Source organism: Zeus faber (genome assembly GCF_960531495.2).
Source record: "Zeus faber genome assembly, chromosome: 1".
In the NCBI taxonomy this organism is placed as follows: Eukaryota; Metazoa; Chordata; class Actinopteri; order Zeiformes; family Zeidae; genus Zeus; species Zeus faber.
In genome coordinates this window covers 44,170,628-44,190,134 of record NC_137193.1, presented here as the reverse complement: position 1 = coordinate 44,190,134, position 19,507 = coordinate 44,170,628, and the positions used below count along the sequence as shown (strand labels likewise).

The window sequence follows — 19,507 nt, the reverse complement described above, 5'->3', positions numbered from 1 at the left end:
CTCCGCTGCGCAGGCGCAAGGAGGCGGGGCCAACTTCACAAGAAATTCGGGTTATTCCACGCCCCTGACACTGCTACAAAGAGCCATGTTACTCCGCTCAGAGCCCCGCAAACTTCTGTTGCATTGTCAGCGACGCACGGGGCGATCGACGTCGTTTGACCAGCGACATGCTTGGTAGATTGTCGAATTGTGCACCCCTGAATTTACACCCAAATGCCCAAGAGACAACACAGTGCTGCATGTACAGGGCTCGGGCAGTGCCACACCGCTCCTCGACAGTGACCGCATTTCATGAAAAAAAAAAAAAGAGTGACTCCAGTCGAATGTTTATTGATGGTTGTTAAAACAAAGGACGTAACATCCAAATAAGCATGATACATTTCATGGAAATCTGCAAAATGCAAAAGCCATTCATTCACAAGCGCGAGCCTCTAGACATTGTATAAACGCCACTGAAATCTATGGCTCTTGTTATTTTTTTCTCCCCCCCCCTGTAGGCAATATTTGCTTTAGAACATTTTACAGTGGAATCCATTATGAGGCCTTGGCAGCAAGTTTCCACCTCTGGAGCCACTGTTGCAAAGTCAGTCCTCCTCTTGTGAGCTCAGGTAGGGCGTGCTGGGCTGGTTGATCCCACCTACATGTACACACAGAGAGAACAGCTAAGACAATTTCTCCTGAGTAAAGAGTGAATTCAAAACAATGTGGACACTTGTTAAACTATGTTAAACCAACACTTGGAGTAATCTGTCATCCACTGTCAAAGATGCACAAATACAAAAATGGGGTATATGTATGATGTATTAGCTGGACTTACCAGTGAGAGATGGCCGTTTTGACTTGGTTGCAGTAGGAAAGGCCCTGTGTGCAATGGCAGCTGAGGTCTCTGACTCTTGGGACTAGAGACTTCAGGATCTTCTGATCCTCTTCTGTGACTTTAGATAGCAGGGCTGAAAGACAGACAATTTCAAATGTTATAACATTTGATTAGGAAACTTTTAACTATATTTATATATTAATTATACTATACTTCATTTTTTAATAATACTTATTTTCAACATAATTGGCAAGTGCAAATTCTGTGTAATGCATATGTGGAAGCTAAAAGAACAAAACACCAAATACACCTGCTGTAGTGGGTCCCTGGCTCAAAAAGAGTGATTGGTCCTCAATAAAAATGCTCCACTTTCGCTTTCATTACATATACAATTGATCTTGGCCAGGTTAAGAAAAGCACAACTTACTGTCCCTTTTGGATGATGTAAGCAGTTTCTTTTTTTTAATTTTACCTTTCTGGTCAGCTGCATGCAGGAGTTCACTTTGCTTCTGCACTTTGTGCAAAGTAGTGCTGTGGAGGCGCAACAATTGACGAAGGAAACGCAGCTCAAGGTCTTGGGAGCGTGCCTGGGAGCACAGCTTCTCCGGAGCCTGGATGTGGATTGGAGAAAAAGAGAGATAGAGTTCAAGAAGTGTAATAATAAAGCAGTGGCGAAATCCCACCAGGGTAATTCAGCTTGAAGAACAAAAAATACACATGATATAACATCCGAAAAATATAAGGTTAATAGTACTTGTGTTGCATTGAAATGGCTTGTCATGGAAATTTATTTTTATAAAAAGATTTATAATCACTAATGGGAATTCAGAGAAAACCCACTGAAGAGCATCTCAGCTTTGTTCGTTCCACTTACCCTGTACAGTGGGAATGACAAGCTCTGGCACAAGCTCCGAAAGGAAGAGGACTGAAGACGATAGATGGACAAGGACGACACAGGAACTCTCTCTCCTCTGTGACAATGAGAAAAAAAACAAAGCATGTCAATACCAAAAATTGGTCAACTATTAAAAGAAAGTAGGGTCAAAATACATCTCTTTCCTTAATAACGATTAGCACACTTGCTTAAGAGTTCAGCATCCCAAACAAAGGTAACGCTCCCTTACTCTTCAACAGTTCTGCGGTCCAGAGCAGCAATTGAGATAACTCCAAATTGCCTGGCCTCCTGGGAGATGTTGTTTCGCAACTTGCTGGCTGCAGTAATAACTTCGCCAAACTGCGGTAGCAATTTGTCCTGAACAAAGAGCCCCAACTGTGGGCAAACAGAAACAAACCATCAGTGTGCATCACTGTTACAGTATAGTGATTCATCAATGTTATAACATTTTCGGTACATATTTTTCATTTAACTTGTAGGCTAGCCTGTCTCTAGATCTAGATCTAGAACTGTAATACGTCCACCATGCTCCGGTGCAATAGATTGATTACATTCACACCTCTGCGTGCAGGCGAGTCAACTCGGCCTTTGCTGTGGAGTTTCCTTTAATCAGATCTCTGATCTGCTCCTGCCTGGCATCCTGCGGAGAAAGAAGAAAATATCAACAAGATTTACATAAAAAAATAAAATAAAGTCAACCATGATGCAACACATAAAGCCAATTTCCTGAGGTTTGATAACTTCAAAAAATAAACATTGTAAACATTTTTTTTAAAGCACAACACGAAAAAGATAGAGGCAATATTATGGTAGGTTCAATACAGTCCACTCCCTCTCACCACAAGTTGTCGGAAGTCCAAGATGCTCTGCCACTGGTTGCGGAGGTTCCTGAGAGCCTCCTGTCGGCTCCGAGCTTGCTTGTCAAGATTGAGACACTGTTCTCGGATATGATCCCTGGCTGCAGCCTGCATCACACACTGAAGTTCAAGGTGAAACACTGATCCGAGGGGACTGCAAGGAGAAGAAAATACAATAAAAATGAAAATCTAATATCAGTCTCTTCCAGACCGTATTGAACTTTCTGGCAGATTATATTATAGCAAAGGATCAACAATATTAACTAACAACTGTTGGTCAAAAATATTAAAAGGGGACCCACTATAAAAAAAACCAACTCACTTCTTTAGTGCTTGTGCACATACATTTGGGTATACTAACACACACAAACTGTGAATTAAGACAACCCAAGTCATTTTTGTGACCTGTCAGAAAACATGATCTAAATCATCCAGCTCACATTGGCAGCCCAACCATATGTCACGGTGGGCTTCGGTAGAACTAAACTGCCCCCCCCATCTGAGGGACACCACCTCTACAGGCGCCACCAGACCTGCTAGCATCGAAGCTAAGAGCTAAAAATGGGAACTGTTCTGTTGGCTGGAGAGACCAGGACCAATCTTTTTAAAGTAAGAGGAATTAATACCAACTATCCGAGAGGAAACTGCAGATGATGTTAATGTAAGTATTTAAAAAATAATTGTGTTTTTCTAAAAATAAATAAACAAACAATAATAATAATAATAATGTGGTGGATAGACTGTAGGCTGCGACGTCCTGTCCATTTCTCTAAACTAAATAAAAATAGTGTTTTATTGTAGATGTTTTTATTTTCCGATGCTTACATGAAACAAAGAATCACTGCTTGCGGTGTCCCCCACGAGCTTGGAGCACAGCAACGAAATTCAGAACAATCTTTAAATGAGTCCTTGTAGATCTAATATCATTGAAGATTCAGCAACTGTATTGTTTGTTTATCGCCTTAAATTTGTTCACAAACAGATTTTGGGGGACTGATGAGGTAAAATCAGTGAAAGTTTACTGAGTAAATACAACAGAACGCAGTGCAAAGCTCAAACCCCATTGGCTTACAGAACCCAGAACTTGTGCTCAAACCCCATTGGCTCACAGAACTAGGGGACTCAGAAGGGTGGCTCTACCAACAAAAAAACAGCCGTTGTGGAGCAGTCTAGTGGAGTCTTAAATGCATAATCTGAGTGGGGGTTTTTTTCCAAGCAAAAAACATCAAAAACACTTGTTGAAAGGCAAAATAAATAGGCCCCCTTTCATATGGAAAAAAAAAAAAAAAAAAAAAAAAAAAAAAAAAAAAAAGGCCTCTTCCATATTTCCATGTCTACAAGCAGACTTTCCATAACCATCTCTTTAAGATTCTATATTATGTACCACATGCAATATACCTTTTAATATTTGGTAATAGTTTGGAACTGAATGATTTAAGAGCCATGTCTACAAACTTGAAGGTTGAGAAGTCCAGAAGCTTCTCGATAAAGTAGGTAACTAAGTAATTACCATGTGAGGGGGCCAGTGTGGAGATTCTCCCCAAGGGCAGACACCTTCTTGTTAGCCTCCATCTTACAAGACTGTAGGTGACTTTGGAGTTGCTGGATCCTGGAACGAGTCTGAGCCAACTCTATCAAACTGTTCTCCACCTCCTCCCATGCAGACTGAGACACACACACACACACACACACACACACACACACACACACACACACACACACACACACACACACACACACACACACACACACACACACACACACACACACACTTAAGGCACTCTGTTTCTTACCAATTATATGTTTGAATAAGCACAATTCCAAGTGAATGGATTGGAATGTGGAGCACCTGTAGTAAGATCTTAACAGGCGGCAGCTCCTCCTCCTCTTCTCTTGAAATGTCCAGTAGTTGATTACTTTCATAGCGGAACCTGCAATGATCATTCTATATAAATACTCAAATGACGCAAACTTGTCGATCCATCATGATGTGGTCAGGGAGACAAGGAAGCGTCTATAATAATGAAAAGAACTAAATAAATAAAAAATTAAATAAATTAAGGTTTTGAGAAAAAAAAAAATACATCTATAAGTACCCTCGACTTGCTTGATTGGGAAGTGTTGTTGAACTTGCATTTGAAAAACAAGTGAGCCAATTCCATTTTTTTCAAGAGATCGCCATACCTAAGAGCAGTCACGTCATGCGTTACATCCAGAGAGACTATCTTCTCCTCAAGTTCTCTCTGTTGTCTGGAAGCTAAACACTTCAACGCTGAAAGGAATTGACTTGGAGGACAGCCACACAGCAGCTCCTTATGATATGAAAAAAACAAACAAAAATAAAACACATTATATAGAGTGATAACATTTGCAGTAGTGGCATTTATGTAGCACAGATATTGCAATTTATGGTTACATGCATGGAATCAATGAAACCAACCTCCACAGTACTTAACCAATAATGAAAAACTGAAGTCCTTTGCTCACAAGTCATACTTGGGAAGAGAGGGAGAAGACCCAAATTAATGTCCAGAAAAATAAATAATGGATGATTGATGCCAAGTAGTACACTCGCTGTGGTTCTTACTGATGGGCCCTAGAGAGGGGAGTCTTCAGTTCACTCTCTTGTAAAGACTGGAAGAAGACAACCCTGGATTCACACAGATCCCTCACCTCTCGCTGATGGGACAGAACAAGAAATGTGGGTGTAAAAAAAATTATGTATTAACACCTGTTTCTATATTGAGAATAGATTACTTAAAATTAAGCGGCTTTAAAGAGACAAACACTAAATATCAGGACCCAAATAACTTGCTTAGTACCAATTTAGACACATAGGACATGATCATCCCTTACCAGGACTTGCGGTTCTGCTGCAGTGTTGGGGCTAACTTTGCTTCCACTGGTGTCGGATGAATCATTTTCAAACAAAACTTCAACCTCTGACTCCCTGCAATTCACACACAGTGCATCACTTGGTATTTTGAGTCATTAAAGAACTATTTTATGTTTATTAAAGTAATGGCACTTCATAACTTCAAATGGAATTAACAAATTCAAAATATAGCAAAATTAAGTAATCTGGACAAAAATATGTGTCACCCTAAATGTGAGGGGGATGAGATCATTTTAGGAAGGTTTCTCACTATATAGTTTGAATATTCCAAAAACCCAGAAAGGAGACAATATAAATATATAGCATATAATATAAAATCTAAAAATGCGAGCTATCATCAGAAAAACTGTTTGAGGCACAGTAATGTAGGATCTGTGTGCTGAGAAGTTAGGTCTAAAACCCAATTTGCCACTGGTCCTGGTCCTTTAACTGTATGCAGTTACTTTCCCCAATTATCTCTGACCTGGCGAGTTGCTCCAGAGCCTGACAGGGCTCGCTGATCTTGCGTGTGTCGCCTGAGAGAAGCTGGCGAGTCATAGAGCAGCGTTGCCTGAAAGCACGGAGAAGCAGCTCTCTGCGATTGTTCTCCTCCACCTGGGCCCATGTGCGGCCAATGCACTGCTCTATTCGATTGGGGGGGGGGACATTTGATATAGAAGACAATATACAATACAAAACTTAATCTAAAACTTATTCGGCAACATGGTCACTGTCCTTATTATGAATGAATAGAGGTATGGAAATTTCATTTTTATTAGAAGAAATTAATTTATTTGATTGATCGCATCCTGATGTGAAGTGTGATAATAATAACCTTACCTCCATTGGCGAGCTGCTCTTCAGTTGCACCGATCCTAGAGTCCAGGTCACCGATTTCAGCTTGGAGCTGCTCTATCTGATCTTGAAGCTCTCTTCGTTTAGCAGCCTCACTTTGGCCCTCAGCCTTCTTCAACTACGCAAGTAACCAGGACGATCGAAACAAAGACTGTATTAAAGACTTGTAAAGTGTATAAAAATTAATTGTGTTACGGGTCATCAAATAAATGAAATCATTGCGTATTGAAGACAAAGGCAACCTTACCTCTTTGCCTTGTAGCACTTTGTACCTTGAAGTCATCCAAGTCAAGAAAATTACCAAAACCCTTAAAAACACAGTGCATTGACAGTGTGTGTGTGTGTGTGTGTGTATATATACATACACACATATACATATATATATATATATATACATACATATACACACATACACACGCACATTTACAAATTATATATTACAGTATATTACACAGACAGTGACATATTATGAGGGGGTAGTAGCTCAGGAGGTAGAGCTGGTCGTCTAGTAATCCCAAACTCCTCCTGCTAGCATGCTGTAGTGTCCTTGAGCAAGACACTTAACCCCTAATTGCTCCTGATGGCTGCGTCCGTCGGTGTTTGAATAATTGTAAGTCGCTTTGGATAAAAGCGTCTGCTAAATGTAATGTAATGTAAAATATTATCTCTGAAGATAGTGTTAAACATATAAAGATTCAAGACTTTGATTGTCACAGTATGTTAAAATACTGGGCAGAAAAACATGAACGATGATCGCTAATAGTTCAAAACCTTGATAACAATAGAAAGGATACCACTGAAGATTCCCGCGCACGATGCTGACATTCCTGGAAGAGCAAAAGACACGATTAGACAATGCTTCTGCTGCCCAATCAAAAAAAAAATCATTTTTCCAATGATTTTATTCTTCTTTGATTTTATATGATCATTTTTTATGTCTTATTTAATCACTTTAAATTGCCCTAATGTATGAACTGTGCTTTACAAATATACGTGTCTTGCTTTAACTGACAGAGATCAATAACAGAGACTGATGTATAGATGTACCGAATCACTCAAGTTGTGTGTGAATAACATATAGGAGGGATGTGCTAGAAATCAGGCCCAACAGTTAAAACAAATTAGCGAAATTCCAAGAGCAACGGGTAAGGATCACCTCTGTTGATACACGTGTTGGATCATGTATTTCCATATTGATGTGCCAGACCCAACACACAGCCTGTAAGGTTCAACAGAAAAAATCGTTATCATTTGTGGAGGGCAAGAGGAGGAGTCCACTGAGACAACACAGAAACAAACTGATACTCACGTTTTGAAATATCTGTCAGTCGGGAGACTTTGCGCGGGTAAATTAAACTCTTTTATTGCCCACCGCTTCAGATCTTTTACGAGATTCCCGTCTCCCATTTGGACAGACGAGGGAGAGCAATGTGTCAATCTGACAACGTCACGTTGAGATGCCGCAAAATAAACAGGGTTTACGTGTTAGCTGCAGTACGAGTTCCCAGCCGACAAGCCCCGTCGTGTCGTCGCTGTCGGGGAATATAACCTGTTCGGCTCAGATTTCAGTTCACCTTTCCTCCCGAGGTGAAGCTACATCGGAGCTAGCTGTTAGCTTGGATACCAAATTGTTTGGCTCGATTGTCGACGCGCACAAGTCGAACTTCCCGCTCAGCTCCATTTCCGGTAACGTATTTCCGGTCCACCACGGGCAGCGCCCCCAATGGTTTTCAGTATTTTCTTTTTTACTAAAATGTGCACTTCGTGATTTTAAAATAAGTTAATAAATAATCATCTATCTATCTGTTAAAATAGAATCCTATCCCTCAAAAACAAAGTGTTTGTTTTTGCACATAAAGTAATGAAAAAAAAAGATAGTTTGCTGCAACAACATCTATCTACCTTCCAAAAAATAATTAAATAAAATTAATACCATTTACGCCCCCATTTCAATTTATTATAAAAAACCTTTGGAGGAACGTCACCAAAGCTTCCTCTACCAAAATAAAAATATATATATATTTTGGGGAAAATCAACATAACAGCGGACCAAGCACTAGTTGAGTTCCATAGCCTTTTTATTCATTTGTTCACCACACTAAAGCAAGTATTCAGATGTCTCGATGCACAGCATTAGACTTTGGCAATCCTTCCGCTATTATACACTCAGTGTACTCTTCAAACACTTATGGTAAACATGCACAAAAAGGCCCTAGTGAGAAAATTTGCTTCGGAAAATCATGGCATGTAATGGCAAATATTGAACATGAAGTCCATGATTGTTAACAATTTTGATATTACATATTCCCTATTGTATCATATTATAAAAGGGTTCAAATAACTTAGACCTGAGTATAACAAAAAATACATTGTTGGTTCCACAGTTGAAAATCCACTATATGTAAGTAATAACATAATGCAGTATTTTAATGCATTGCAAGTAAGGCTGAGGATTTTTCTTTTTTTCCCACACAAAATAAAAAAATAAAATAAAAATCACCTGAAGAACCCAGAAGATCATTTGAAAGGGTGTACAGAAACAAATAAAAAAAAGAAAATACATTCATTATGAAAGAATTCCAGATTTCCTCTTGCAGTTTCTACTGTAACCAACAAAGGAGAGAAAAATTAAACTTGACATGTAGCCATTTTCTCTGCCACTTTCTCCGAAATATCAACGGTGCGTGTCCAGTGCTTATGTTGGAATGGACTTCATTACTGTCATTAGTTAAGTCTTTTATATTTGCTTTCCGTTACCGTATCCTGGTGAAGAGATTTAAAACTGATACAGATTCCTGAAACGAAATGATTACAGATTGATTAGGTATGTATGTATTTTAGGTATGCAAGGATTTTACCTTATTACCATTGCCAAACTAAGAGCATACTCACTTTTGTTGATCGTGTTTTACTAAATACATTCCAGAATCGGAGGGTCTCGTCTCCAGCCCCTGTGACTATCGCCTCACCATCAGGGGACATCGCCTAAATGAGATGGAGATAAATCTTACAGTGACTTCAGACGATAAATTGTAAGTGAAAAGAGAAAATCAGGATACCAAGAGGACTAGATTAAGCATATTAATATTCTTTTTAATTATTCTCTTTTAAATTAAAGCAAAACATTTTTTTTTTAATCCACTGACCAGGTAGAGCACTCTATAAGAGTGGCCTGTGAGCTTCGCCACCTGTGTGAGGGCTGGATATTTCCACACCAGGATCTGGTTTTGGGAGTAGCCGTGGGTGCTTACCTGGAAAGGGATAATAATGGATAAAGTCTCAAAATGCATCATAACCATTAATATACCACGCCCTTTAAGTAACAATCCTTATAACCAACACTAACAAATCAATTAATAGAAAACATCACATCAGCGCTTGGTCATTTACCAGCTCGTTGGCGTGCTTTGACCAGGCCAGGTTGCACACCTGTGAGCCCGTGTCCATGCACTGCAGAGGCTGTGAGGTCAGGGTGTTCCAGAAGCGAATGCAGCGGTCGGCAGTGCCGCCCCCGGAGGCCAGCAGACCGTGTTGGTGTGGGGACCAGGCGATCGCCTTCACCGCTGCCAGGTGGTCCATGTAGGTCTGCACCGGGTTCAGGGCAGAGTGGTTCCAAACCAGAAGCTGGGATAGGAATGGACACAGGCAGACATGTGACCACCACAAAGGAAGAACATAATTGTGTGTGAAGGGATATTAAAGGGAATAGTAAGCACGTTTGGGCCTTCATAAATTGTTGAATAGCTGCGACGCTTTTCTTATGTCCAAATGGATTTGACTGAAATGTTGTTTTATTGACCTTGTTGTCATTGCCTCCAGAGGCCAGCAGCTGATGGTCCGTGCTCCACTTCAGGCCGCACACTTCCTGTCTGTGGCCCTGCAGTCGTCTCTCTGACTGAAGTGGAGGAGTGCGCACATCTCTCTGAAGAATCATTCGATCGCGGCTACCCGAGGACAACTGGTCTGCATTCCACGCCAGCGCTCCTACAGATGTGCAGGGAGTAAAGCTGATTGACTTTTTTTGTTCTTTTGTTTCCCTCCATTGAAATGATGCATTATGTATAATGCCTCCTCACCGACTCTTGCCGTGTGCCCTTCCAGGGCAAAGAGCTTTTTCCCTGCACCAGCATCCCAGATCTGTACGTAGCCTTTATGAGTTCCCACTGCTACAAGGTTACCCTAAAGTCATGGATAATACTTTCATCAAAAACAAAGCAATTAAATCCAAAGGAAACCAGGCACATTTTGTGATGGGTTCTTTATGTGTTTGAGAAGTTACACTCACCCTTTCTGACCAGCCGACCGATGTAACAGAGTCTCCCTCTACTGATAAATCGCACAGTCTTGTTACCTTGGGTAGAGAACGTTAAACAATACATTAAACGTATACAAGATACAGTAAATTATATATGAGAATTATTGACTGTCCTTTCACACAAAGGATTCCTGGTAATCTACCCCCCTAATTTAACCTGCAACCCACATGCACACACAACCACACAAGTACCTGGCTGGTGCAGGCACTCCAGAGGTAGACACAAGTGCCCAGGCCCACACTAAGCACGTTTAAGGAGGACCAATCTACCAAATTAAGGTAGAAGTCATCCTGCAGCTCTGGAGCATCAAGAACCTTGAAGGGGATCTTGGAGATTTTGCGAGTTGGCTTCCTAGGTGAACGCAGCAATTTCTGACTATAAAAAGTAGCAGACGTCAGTAAATCCAGGGGATTTGTCATACAAATAAAGATTGCAAGAATCAATACTTTCTGCAGACAGAAAATTGGGTCGTGGCTAGTAATTGGAAAAAAAATAAAAAAATAAACAAAAATAAATCACATAATAGCAACATCACGGCAACAAAGCAGGTTCTTATCAACAAGTCAACCAGCTAGCATCAATAAATGATAGCAAAAGTGAATGTAGCAACCACTCAAAAGAAAGTTTTGAGATAACTTTTTCAGTATAGATAACCGTCTTGCTAGATAGCGCAAATAGACTTGATAAATAGACTTGAATGTGGAATCAATGTATTGCAGCGTTAAGTGCCATGGGGGGAAAAAGTACAGGAATAGCACTTCTTGAACCTTGAGGTGGCCTTTGAATGCACAAAGGAAACATGTAGAAATGTGGCTTTTACCTTTTGCTACTGACAGGAGACAGAGAGTAGGGAGAGATGTTGTTTCCGTCATCCGGTGAAGATCTCTTGGCACTGGGAGAGTACTGAAAAGGCCACATAGGACAGACAGACTTAGGCCCAGATCACAGGGAATAGGTTTTCTAGGCCTCAAAACACAAAAGCCATCTGCCTTTTTGTTGAAGCCGACCAAGCAGAGCAGCTTGCTGCGCCTTAACGAAACAAAATAAAGTTCTGGAGGGCACTTTCCCTGGCTATATGGGCCCAGCAAGGTAAAATCAGCAAGAAATATCCTTAATCTGATTGATAACAATTGCAAAAATCTGCCCCTCTGATGGAAGAGGAACATGATTGCAGGCTCTTACAGTGAACAGACTTTTCTTTTCAGGGGTGGAGGGCTGCAGACGTCTGTCCTCGGTCTGGGGGTCCTGAACCTTTTCTATGCCTGCTCCAAGAAGCTCATTCTTTAGCAATGCAGAGTAGGCCAGTCCATCTACTGCACAGAGGAAAAATACTATTGGTTGACTGCAGTGCACATATACTGTACGCCATAACCAAGAGGGAAATTACATTAAACTCACAAAGGACAAATGTATTCAGACTTGGAATTTAATGTATTAACATGAAAGAACTCCAAAAATTGTCGTATTTACTTTTACAGTATTTGTGATTTAGAAAGGCATGTCAATGAGCAAGTTCAGAAAAGAAGACATAAAACAAAGAATACAGGAAATGAGGTGGAGCTCCAGAGACTACAGCTTACATGTAATTAATGTTAAAATTGAGGGAACATAATACTTTCATTGTTATAAGTCATTATGGCCAGTTATTCAGCTTGGGGGTAAGTCTTTAGCATACACAAGGTTTTTCTGTTAGTGTTCTGAAGTGTATTGAAGTGTTTGTGGGAGATAGGAAAACCTTTACTCACCTTTGCCATTATCAGAAGAGGCATCCTTTGTTTTTCTGTTCTGAGTTGGTGACTTCTCATTTTCCTGTTTTAAATTCATGGAGACACAGTGTTGTTTTTAGTTTGATGATGGTAAATTTGGGCATTAAATACCAAATAAAATATACAAACAAAATATTAATTCTATTATCCCCTGTAATGTATGTGGATGAGTTTGAATGTTTCCCATGCCTCAGAGTTTGTGAGAGTTGAGTTAGTGAGAGAAGTCGTACATTAATCCTGTGGAAGTTGATACTCCAGTTTGCTCCTGCTCTGGTTGGAATGAATCTGTCTCCGTGTTTACTGGGCGAGGACAGCGGGGAGCTGGTGGGTGTCAGGCTTCGCAGCATCTCGGGCATTTTCTACAAAAACAAAAATTTATGGTCTATTGTTCAACAAGCATGTGCAATTTTTCCCACAGAATTTGATTCTATATGTGGTTGTAGCCAACCGGGGGTGGGGGGTGGGGGGTTGTACAACATACTTTTTTGTTTTTGTGTCAATAAGGAAATTCCTTCAAATAAAATACATCTTAAATAAAAACACCACGGTTTTACTTGCTTTATTTCGATGAATGGGACACGCGATCGCTCCCTCTCCAATGTCTCCATTACATAGGATAGGGAGACAGGGGTGCAAATTGCACGCCGATCGCTCCCTCAGAGGACTCAGGGAACCCAAAACGTACTTGTATTTTTGTTAAACGATATTATATTATTTTCAAGGGCTTAAATGCATGATCGGAATGACAGATGAATAGATCCGAGGCTATTTTTTTGTGGGATGGACCCCTATTGTTAATTCTCTGATTTTTTATCTTTTTTTAAATCTTCTTGATGTTTTTTCAAGGGAAACGTATCTGGAATACGACAACCACAGTACTCACGGACATGGTTGAGGTCTCGTTAGAACCAGAAAGTTTCAGACGTGTTGTTCGAGTTTGATCAATATCGATGTACATTTGGAGCAGAAATTAGTGAAAACCAACATCTGAAATTATATTAGTCCAAGCGTCGTCTCTCCGAACTCATTAGCATCCCACAACTTGCACCTTGTGCACTGCATAGTGTTTGCCACGGGTACACAGACAACCCAAGCAATGCTTTGTTTAACGGAAACTCGGAAAACTGTAGCTCATGCTGCGTTTCACAAAACCCCAAAAACAATAAACAGGAGACGTTTTCGCACCGCAGGAAGTACTAAGAACCTTTGGAGGATTCGTCCCTTTCTTTTGTGTCAGCACTGCATGATCGTAATAAGGGATGAAACGGTAAAACGTTTTTTTACATTTCATTTAGCAGACGCTTTTATCCAAAGCGACTTACAATTGTACAATCACCGACGGACGCAGCCATCAGGAGCAATTAGGGGTTAAGTGTCTTGCTCAAGGACACTACAGCATGCGAGCAGGAGGAGCCTGGGATCGAACCAGCAACCTGTAGATCACTAGACCACCAGCTCTACCGCCTGAGCTACCATCCCCGTATACCCCCGTTTTAAAGGTATACCGTGGTGTCAAGCAACCACAGTTCTGAACCGTAAGCCTTTCCTTTGAATACTGTACCCACGGTATAAATTTATGTTACCACATTGAAGATGTAAACTTTAATTCACCTCATGTTGCCGCTGCGCGGTAGCAGAGGCCAAATGTTGGAATAATCCATCCAATCGGTAATTTGCCAAAGCGCTGTGTTCTACCAGAACGACTAACGGCAATATTTTACAACACAGTGTTTTACGTTACTTGCACGTGCATGGGAATGTGGTGCATTGCGAAATTACTCATTGGATGGATTATTACAACATTTGTCAGTCTGCTACCATGCAGCAGCAACATAAGGTGAGGTGAATTAAAGTTTAAGGTAAAGTTTAAGGTAAAGATGCTCATTCATCGTTCCGGATGTTCATATTCGGGCCTAGCACTGGAAATTTGTCAGCCACGACAAAATCAGATCAAAATTTGGCTAGTTTTATCCTAGCATTATGGAAACTCTGAAAACTGTAATACGTACATAACAGGACTAAACTGGTCCCATGTATTGCTGCCCACAGCTATATTTATTCTTGTAATATATATATATATTATATATATATATATTAAAAAAAAATGTAAGATAGGGACTATTTTAGAGATTTTTTATGAACTAACCCCATTTTTCCTTAAAGTAACACTACGTAACTTTTTTTACCTTAAAATAACAGCTTAATTTTGATTGTACACTGACTTGTAATATGGAGAACGGCACCCCTTTCATTTTGATTCAGAGAGAAAGAGATGGAGAGAAAGAAAGAGACAAACAGAGAGAGAGAGAGAGAGAGAGAGAGTATGGGGCTGAGCAAATCAATGCCTGCACGCAGCTCTACAGTGGAATACAATTTTACCCATTTTAAATAGTAAAAAAGAAAAATTTTAATCAATATGTCTTGGTCAATGTTGATATTGTCGTGGGCCGCCACAAATAAATCAATGTATGGGAAACAATGATGTGAGCGTATATGCAAGTCTGCTCGTGTAAATTATCAACTCGCTGAGCATGAGAGTGACGAAAAAAATGAACAACACTGCAACACCCTAGTGGCCAACAGCAAGAACCAGAAACATCAGAGAATGGCAGAAAACAATAACTCACAAATGGACTAGAGTTGTCATTCTGAATGTTGATCTGTCTGAGGAGGCGGCGTTCATATTCTGGATCCATTCCTGATGTGTTGATGCCACAGCCACAGGCTGAGATGGTGGATAGCTGCTGAACACAAGTAACAATGTCATGTTTCTTGTAGTCAGAGGTAGACATTTCCATCTGATAAGAAAACTCTCCGTACCTCTACAGTTGGTTTGATACTGTGACTAATGTACTTATTGTAAGTCGCTTTGGACAAAAGCGCCTGCTAAATGACATAATGTCATGTAGTATGTTATGAAACCTTAAATTCAACTCTACCAAGTGTCTTAAAATATATGCACTAGTATCGATGTGATCACTGTAACATATGTGACATGTATGTGTGTTTGAATGTATGTGTTGAAGACAGATATGTACTTTATTCAACCTCGGAAGGCGTTACACCAGCTCACATCAATAATAGACAATAATAATCAAGTAATAAGAATTTTTAAAAAATGGCGATATGCAATAAATTTAACAAAAAAAACAAACACTCAACTTCTGCATCAGCAATTCACGCTGTCAAAAATAGGAAATTGCGCAAGATTCCATGCATATAAAAAAAGACATTAAGACATTTCACTGCATATGTATGAACGTATGTCTATGCACTGTGTGTGACAAATAAACCTCTTGATCTTGAATGTACGAAATAAAACCTGTATAATACAAATACAACTGATAAAACGTGCAGATAACAGTAAAAACGATGTATAAGAAGACGAGACACCAGCAGAGACCTATTGATGGAACGCCATAAACACGGTGCCGTGGACGGCATACAGATAGTCATAGCTAATGCCTTGCTAGCTTACGCAGCGGAATCATGTTCGCTAACTACAGCTTACATACCACAAACGAGCCGGTCCACGAACACAACGCAGCGAAGCTCGCACACCATAAAACACGCAATATTATCGGCGGCGATATCAGATAGAAATGTGAAGAAAGACAAATTATTCCGACGCGTTATATCGCTGTTGCACTGTAGGCAGGGGGGGGGGGGGGTCCGGGCTAGGCTAAGTAGTTAAGACGACATTGCATTGTGGGAGTTTTTGAAACGCGGCTGACGTCAACATTCAAATCAAAACACGGAAATGCCACATTGGTTGCCAAGGGGACTGACTGGCGCTGCGTTCAGCGCTGCTCGTAAAGCCGAGGTCGAACGACCGCTCGCTCAGGTGCTTTGTTTTGGAATCATACGCAAAAGGAAATCATTTGGGAAATCAAATAGCGCATGTATCACTTGGAGCTGATAACACATTTTACCACTGTGTTAAGATCATTTCCAAAGCATACACGCCTTGTGAGTACATCATTGTTTTCATTATCAATGTAATTTATAATATTATATTTATATATATATATAGTTGCAAATATTAAATAATAATATGTGTTTTTTATTACTGTTGAGTGCGCTCAGAGAATGCGTGTTTATTAGCACATTATGTTGTTGATCAACATAAAGTGGTAATAAACACGCATCATTTTGCGCATAGAAAAAATTACAAGCCAGAGTCCCACTGAATCATCACCACAGAATCAACCGTGTGCGCACATTATCTACAGTAATACAAACAATATAAATACAAAAGCAGCAATCGCACGCAGAGATAACTCCACATTTTCAGTATTACGTGGAAGTTTAAACTGAGTTTCGACGGGTACTTCCTGTTATTGCTAGACACCAAACATAGATGGCGCAATGGTTTTGATTTTAGACTCAAAACCCGGTGGATCTGCACAATCGGCTTCCCTTTGTGACAAAACATGCTTTGGTTTCATTTCTTATGTACGCAGTATTTGTTTTGAAACATAACATAGAATAAGCCTACTAATACAATTTGGTCCATTTCAAGTTACTTAGTGATTGATAAAAGACCAAAAAAAAAACAAGAAAACAAACAAATAAAAATTATACATTTTTAAAACGATGTTTGTAATGAAAGCTATTCATGGATGTAACTTGTTTTATATTTAATGAAATGTACACCCTGTGTTTGTCTTGAAGGGACATGTTTTTCTAGGCCAGGTTCTATATGAACCTCACAGTACCTAGTGCCTTGCTCTAGGTACTGTGAGTACTAGGAGAAGCAGCTTGCTGAGGGACAACCTCTTCAGTCAAATATATTATATACACCCTGTCTGAGTGTTCAATAAAATGATATGGTCAACTCCAAATTGGACAGGAGAACATTAAACCTGTCCAGCCTGAGGCATGGCGTGAAAGATGTGATGAAATGTGTGATAATCTAATCAGTGGAGACCGTGCTCCCCCATGACATTTTGGATATATTTGGGGATTTTTTTTTATTTACTTTCCATTTTAGATTACCATGTAACAAGATTATACATTCAATTTGTGCGCGTGCGTGTGCAGTATGAAAAACTGCTTGGGCATACCTGTGTGAACCAGAGAGGATGTGGTTTCAAGAGTCAAGATTCAAGAGGAATATTCGTCACATACATATACATACTTTCATACATATATGCAGTGAAATGTAATGCAACGCACCCGATGATTACATTATGTCCGAGACTGAACACAGTAGCTACCTAAGAAAATTTCTTTCTACTAGACAAACTAACTTATCCTAAAACGTAATACAGTAAGTTGAATACTTATAGAATAAAATAAAAATATATAGAATAAAATAAAATAAAATGGAATAGATAAAGGCAATAGGCTTACGTGTGGTGTAAATGTTATAACATTTCCTCTCATCCTCTCAGTTTCTTTCAGTGATATAAAATATATAATAATCATAATCATAATCATAATCATAATAATATATAAAAGGTATTGTTATTATTGTCAACAATATGCAATATATAATTACTTTATTGCCTATTGTTATTGTCATGATTATTTGAAAACAAATTAGCATGGAGTCTGAAAAGCTCGGGAGTAATCCCACATCTAACAGGGCACTATCACTCTTTGTTTGAACAGTTAATTTTCTGTTCAACCCACTTGTACATGTTTACCACACCAGTTCACACAATTCTGTGGCGAGAAGATGGAAAGAAACATCTCTTCTCATTTAATGTTCTCACCTTGCCTCTCACCCCCACCCTCTCTCTCTCTCTCTCGCTCTCTCTTTCTATATTTCTCTCTTTCTCGCTCGCTCGCTCTCTCTCTCTCTCTCTCTCTCTCTCTCTCTCTCTCTGTCTCACATACTCACACATACACATAAAACTGGCGCCAGCAAGCAAATCCCCTGCCCCCCCCCCCCCCCCCCCCCACCCGACCTCCAATTATGTCATGCGAAAAAGCTGTGTCCCATTGAAAAGCTCTCGTAATCAAACCCCATTAATTCCGCTCCTTTCCCTTATTATCTCCAACAAGGAACGCGTCTTTCCAATAAGACTGTTAACTCCTGCCTCCAGCCCTCTCAGATCTCGCTGGGTATAGGAGTGAAATAATAGATTACACAATTAATCAATTAGTTGTTACGAACTTAATTGTTCTTAAAAAAACGACAATTGCTGTGGAGTTGTGTCGAATTAGGGTTCCCTTCATTAATTTGTCTCTGCCTAATTCTTTTGACAGCTACGTCAGTCAGCAAACTGCAGCGTTTCAGCGAGTCTGACGTGTTCGCTGTGAGGGAGTGTGACCTCTGACCTCTGCTCCACTCCAAATATGAAATAGTCGATTAAGTTGTTGTATTATATTGAAGCTTAAGCCAGGCTGTGGATATCAGTCTCAAACAAAGTCATTTGTGTCATTTATTAACTGGTTTAACTTTTAATTCTTGTTGTTTTAGTCATACATTGCGTACACTTTTGCCAATTGGATTCATTACATTTCTGTGTCGCAGTGAATTCCTGAGTAAAGGCAAAAAGCCATTGGTGTGTTTCAATGCTAATCTCTTTATTGTACGTAGAGACAGCGATGTCCAGCTTAAATCTCCATCCAGCCGGAGCGGTGGGATTAAGCACCGTGTTCCTGTGTCTTACCAGGGGCTCTAATATTCAGACCCTGAGCGTTTGTTGTTCCAGGCCAAGAAGCATGTGGACAAAAATTGATTTTCTCAACAATCCAGATGTCCAAATTAGATTAGGATTGTTTTTTTGGGAAAGCACATATGTAATGCTTTGGGAGAAATTATCCTTCAATCAGCAACACTGAGCAGGAACAATGTTGAGCTCAGACTGCAAAGAGGATACTAGCAGGGGGCAGGACGGCGTCCTGATGAACAGATGTACTAATGACTCTCAGAGCCTCTCAGACACTTGCATTTTTACCTGAATATTTGCTGCTACTAACACTAAATGTGCAGCAACAAACACGTTCGATTGGACACCCGTAGACAGGTTTAAGTAGGACAGCAGCCAGAGACTACCTTACAAGCATGTGGCTGTTGGAGTGTACTGTAGTTTGGCTTCGATTCAAATAAAAACAACAGGAGGTTTCGCACAGTGGAGCAGAGCTTTTCCCCCCGCCGCTCTGCTGCTCTTTT

General features: G+C 40.1%; 2 protein-coding genes across 4 annotated transcripts; both read right to left on the bottom strand.

Moving 5' to 3' along the window:
• Nucleotides 1-484: 484 nt before the first annotated feature.
• Nucleotides 485-7,762, bottom strand: haus5 (HAUS augmin-like complex, subunit 5). The gene is made up of 19 exons (XM_080002305.1): nucleotides 7,609-7,762; nucleotides 7,456-7,518; nucleotides 7,094-7,126; nucleotides 6,547-6,571; nucleotides 6,285-6,417; nucleotides 5,929-6,088; nucleotides 5,426-5,519; nucleotides 5,157-5,248; nucleotides 5,010-5,064; nucleotides 4,754-4,881; nucleotides 4,419-4,500; nucleotides 4,080-4,234; nucleotides 2,552-2,723; nucleotides 2,272-2,352; nucleotides 1,942-2,087; nucleotides 1,692-1,788; nucleotides 1,290-1,428; nucleotides 818-950; nucleotides 485-637 (listed from the first exon to the last, which is right to left on the bottom strand). The coding sequence occupies exons 1-19, from the start codon at nucleotides 7,704-7,706 to the stop codon at nucleotides 535-537; spliced, it is 1,989 nt and encodes a 662-aa protein (XP_079858431.1). The 5' UTR covers nucleotides 7,707-7,762; the 3' UTR covers nucleotides 485-534.
• A 607-nt stretch (nucleotides 7,763-8,369) lies between these two features.
• Nucleotides 8,370-16,030, bottom strand: LOC307242704 (fizzy-related protein homolog). Of its 3 annotated transcripts, none has more exons than XM_080017251.1 (14): nucleotides 15,897-16,030; nucleotides 15,009-15,122; nucleotides 12,612-12,740; nucleotides 12,361-12,424; nucleotides 11,798-11,928; nucleotides 11,436-11,518; nucleotides 10,807-10,990; nucleotides 10,585-10,650; nucleotides 10,376-10,478; nucleotides 10,099-10,283; nucleotides 9,690-9,923; nucleotides 9,446-9,550; nucleotides 9,192-9,284; nucleotides 8,370-9,094 (listed from the first exon to the last, which is right to left on the bottom strand). In XM_080017251.1, exons 2-14 carry the CDS (start codon nucleotides 15,075-15,077, stop codon nucleotides 9,053-9,055), a joined length of 1,488 nt encoding a protein of 495 aa, XP_079873377.1. In that variant the 5' UTR covers nucleotides 15,078-15,122; nucleotides 15,897-16,030; the 3' UTR covers nucleotides 8,370-9,052. The 3 variants fall into 3 exon arrangements, with proteins under 3 accessions (XP_079873377.1, XP_079873376.1, XP_079873378.1); XM_080017250.1 differs by having other exon boundaries at nucleotides 15,009-15,125; nucleotides 15,897-16,024; XM_080017252.1 differs by having other exon boundaries at nucleotides 11,798-11,925; nucleotides 15,009-15,125; nucleotides 15,897-16,024.
• Nucleotides 16,031-19,507: the final 3,477 nt, after the last annotated feature.

Excerpts from the sequence above, each read along its gene's own strand:
- haus5 (XM_080002305.1), bottom strand. The coding sequence starts at position 7,706 with ATGGGAGACGGGAATCTCGTAAAAGATCTGAAGCGGTGGGCAATAAAA. Across the intron at positions 7,519-7,608 it reads ACTGACAGATATTTCAAAAC|GCTGTGTGTTGGGTCTGGCA; the intron begins GTGAGTATCAGT and ends TGAACCTTACAG. Across the intron at positions 2,724-4,079 it reads CACACTGGCCCCCTCACATG|TCCCCTCGGATCAGTGTTTC; the intron begins GTAATTACTTAG and ends TTCTCCTTGCAG.
- LOC307242704 (XM_080017251.1), bottom strand. The coding sequence starts at position 15,077 with ATGGATCCAGAATATGAACGCCGCCTCCTCAGACAGATCAACATTCAG. Across the intron at positions 12,741-15,008 it reads ATGACAACTCTAGTCCATTT|AAAATGCCCGAGATGCTGCG; the intron begins GTGAGTTATTGT and ends TTGTTTTTGTAG. Across the intron at positions 9,095-9,191 it reads GTAAAACACGATCAACAAAA|GAATCTGTATCAGTTTTAAA; the intron begins GTGAGTATGCTC and ends ATTTCGTTTCAG.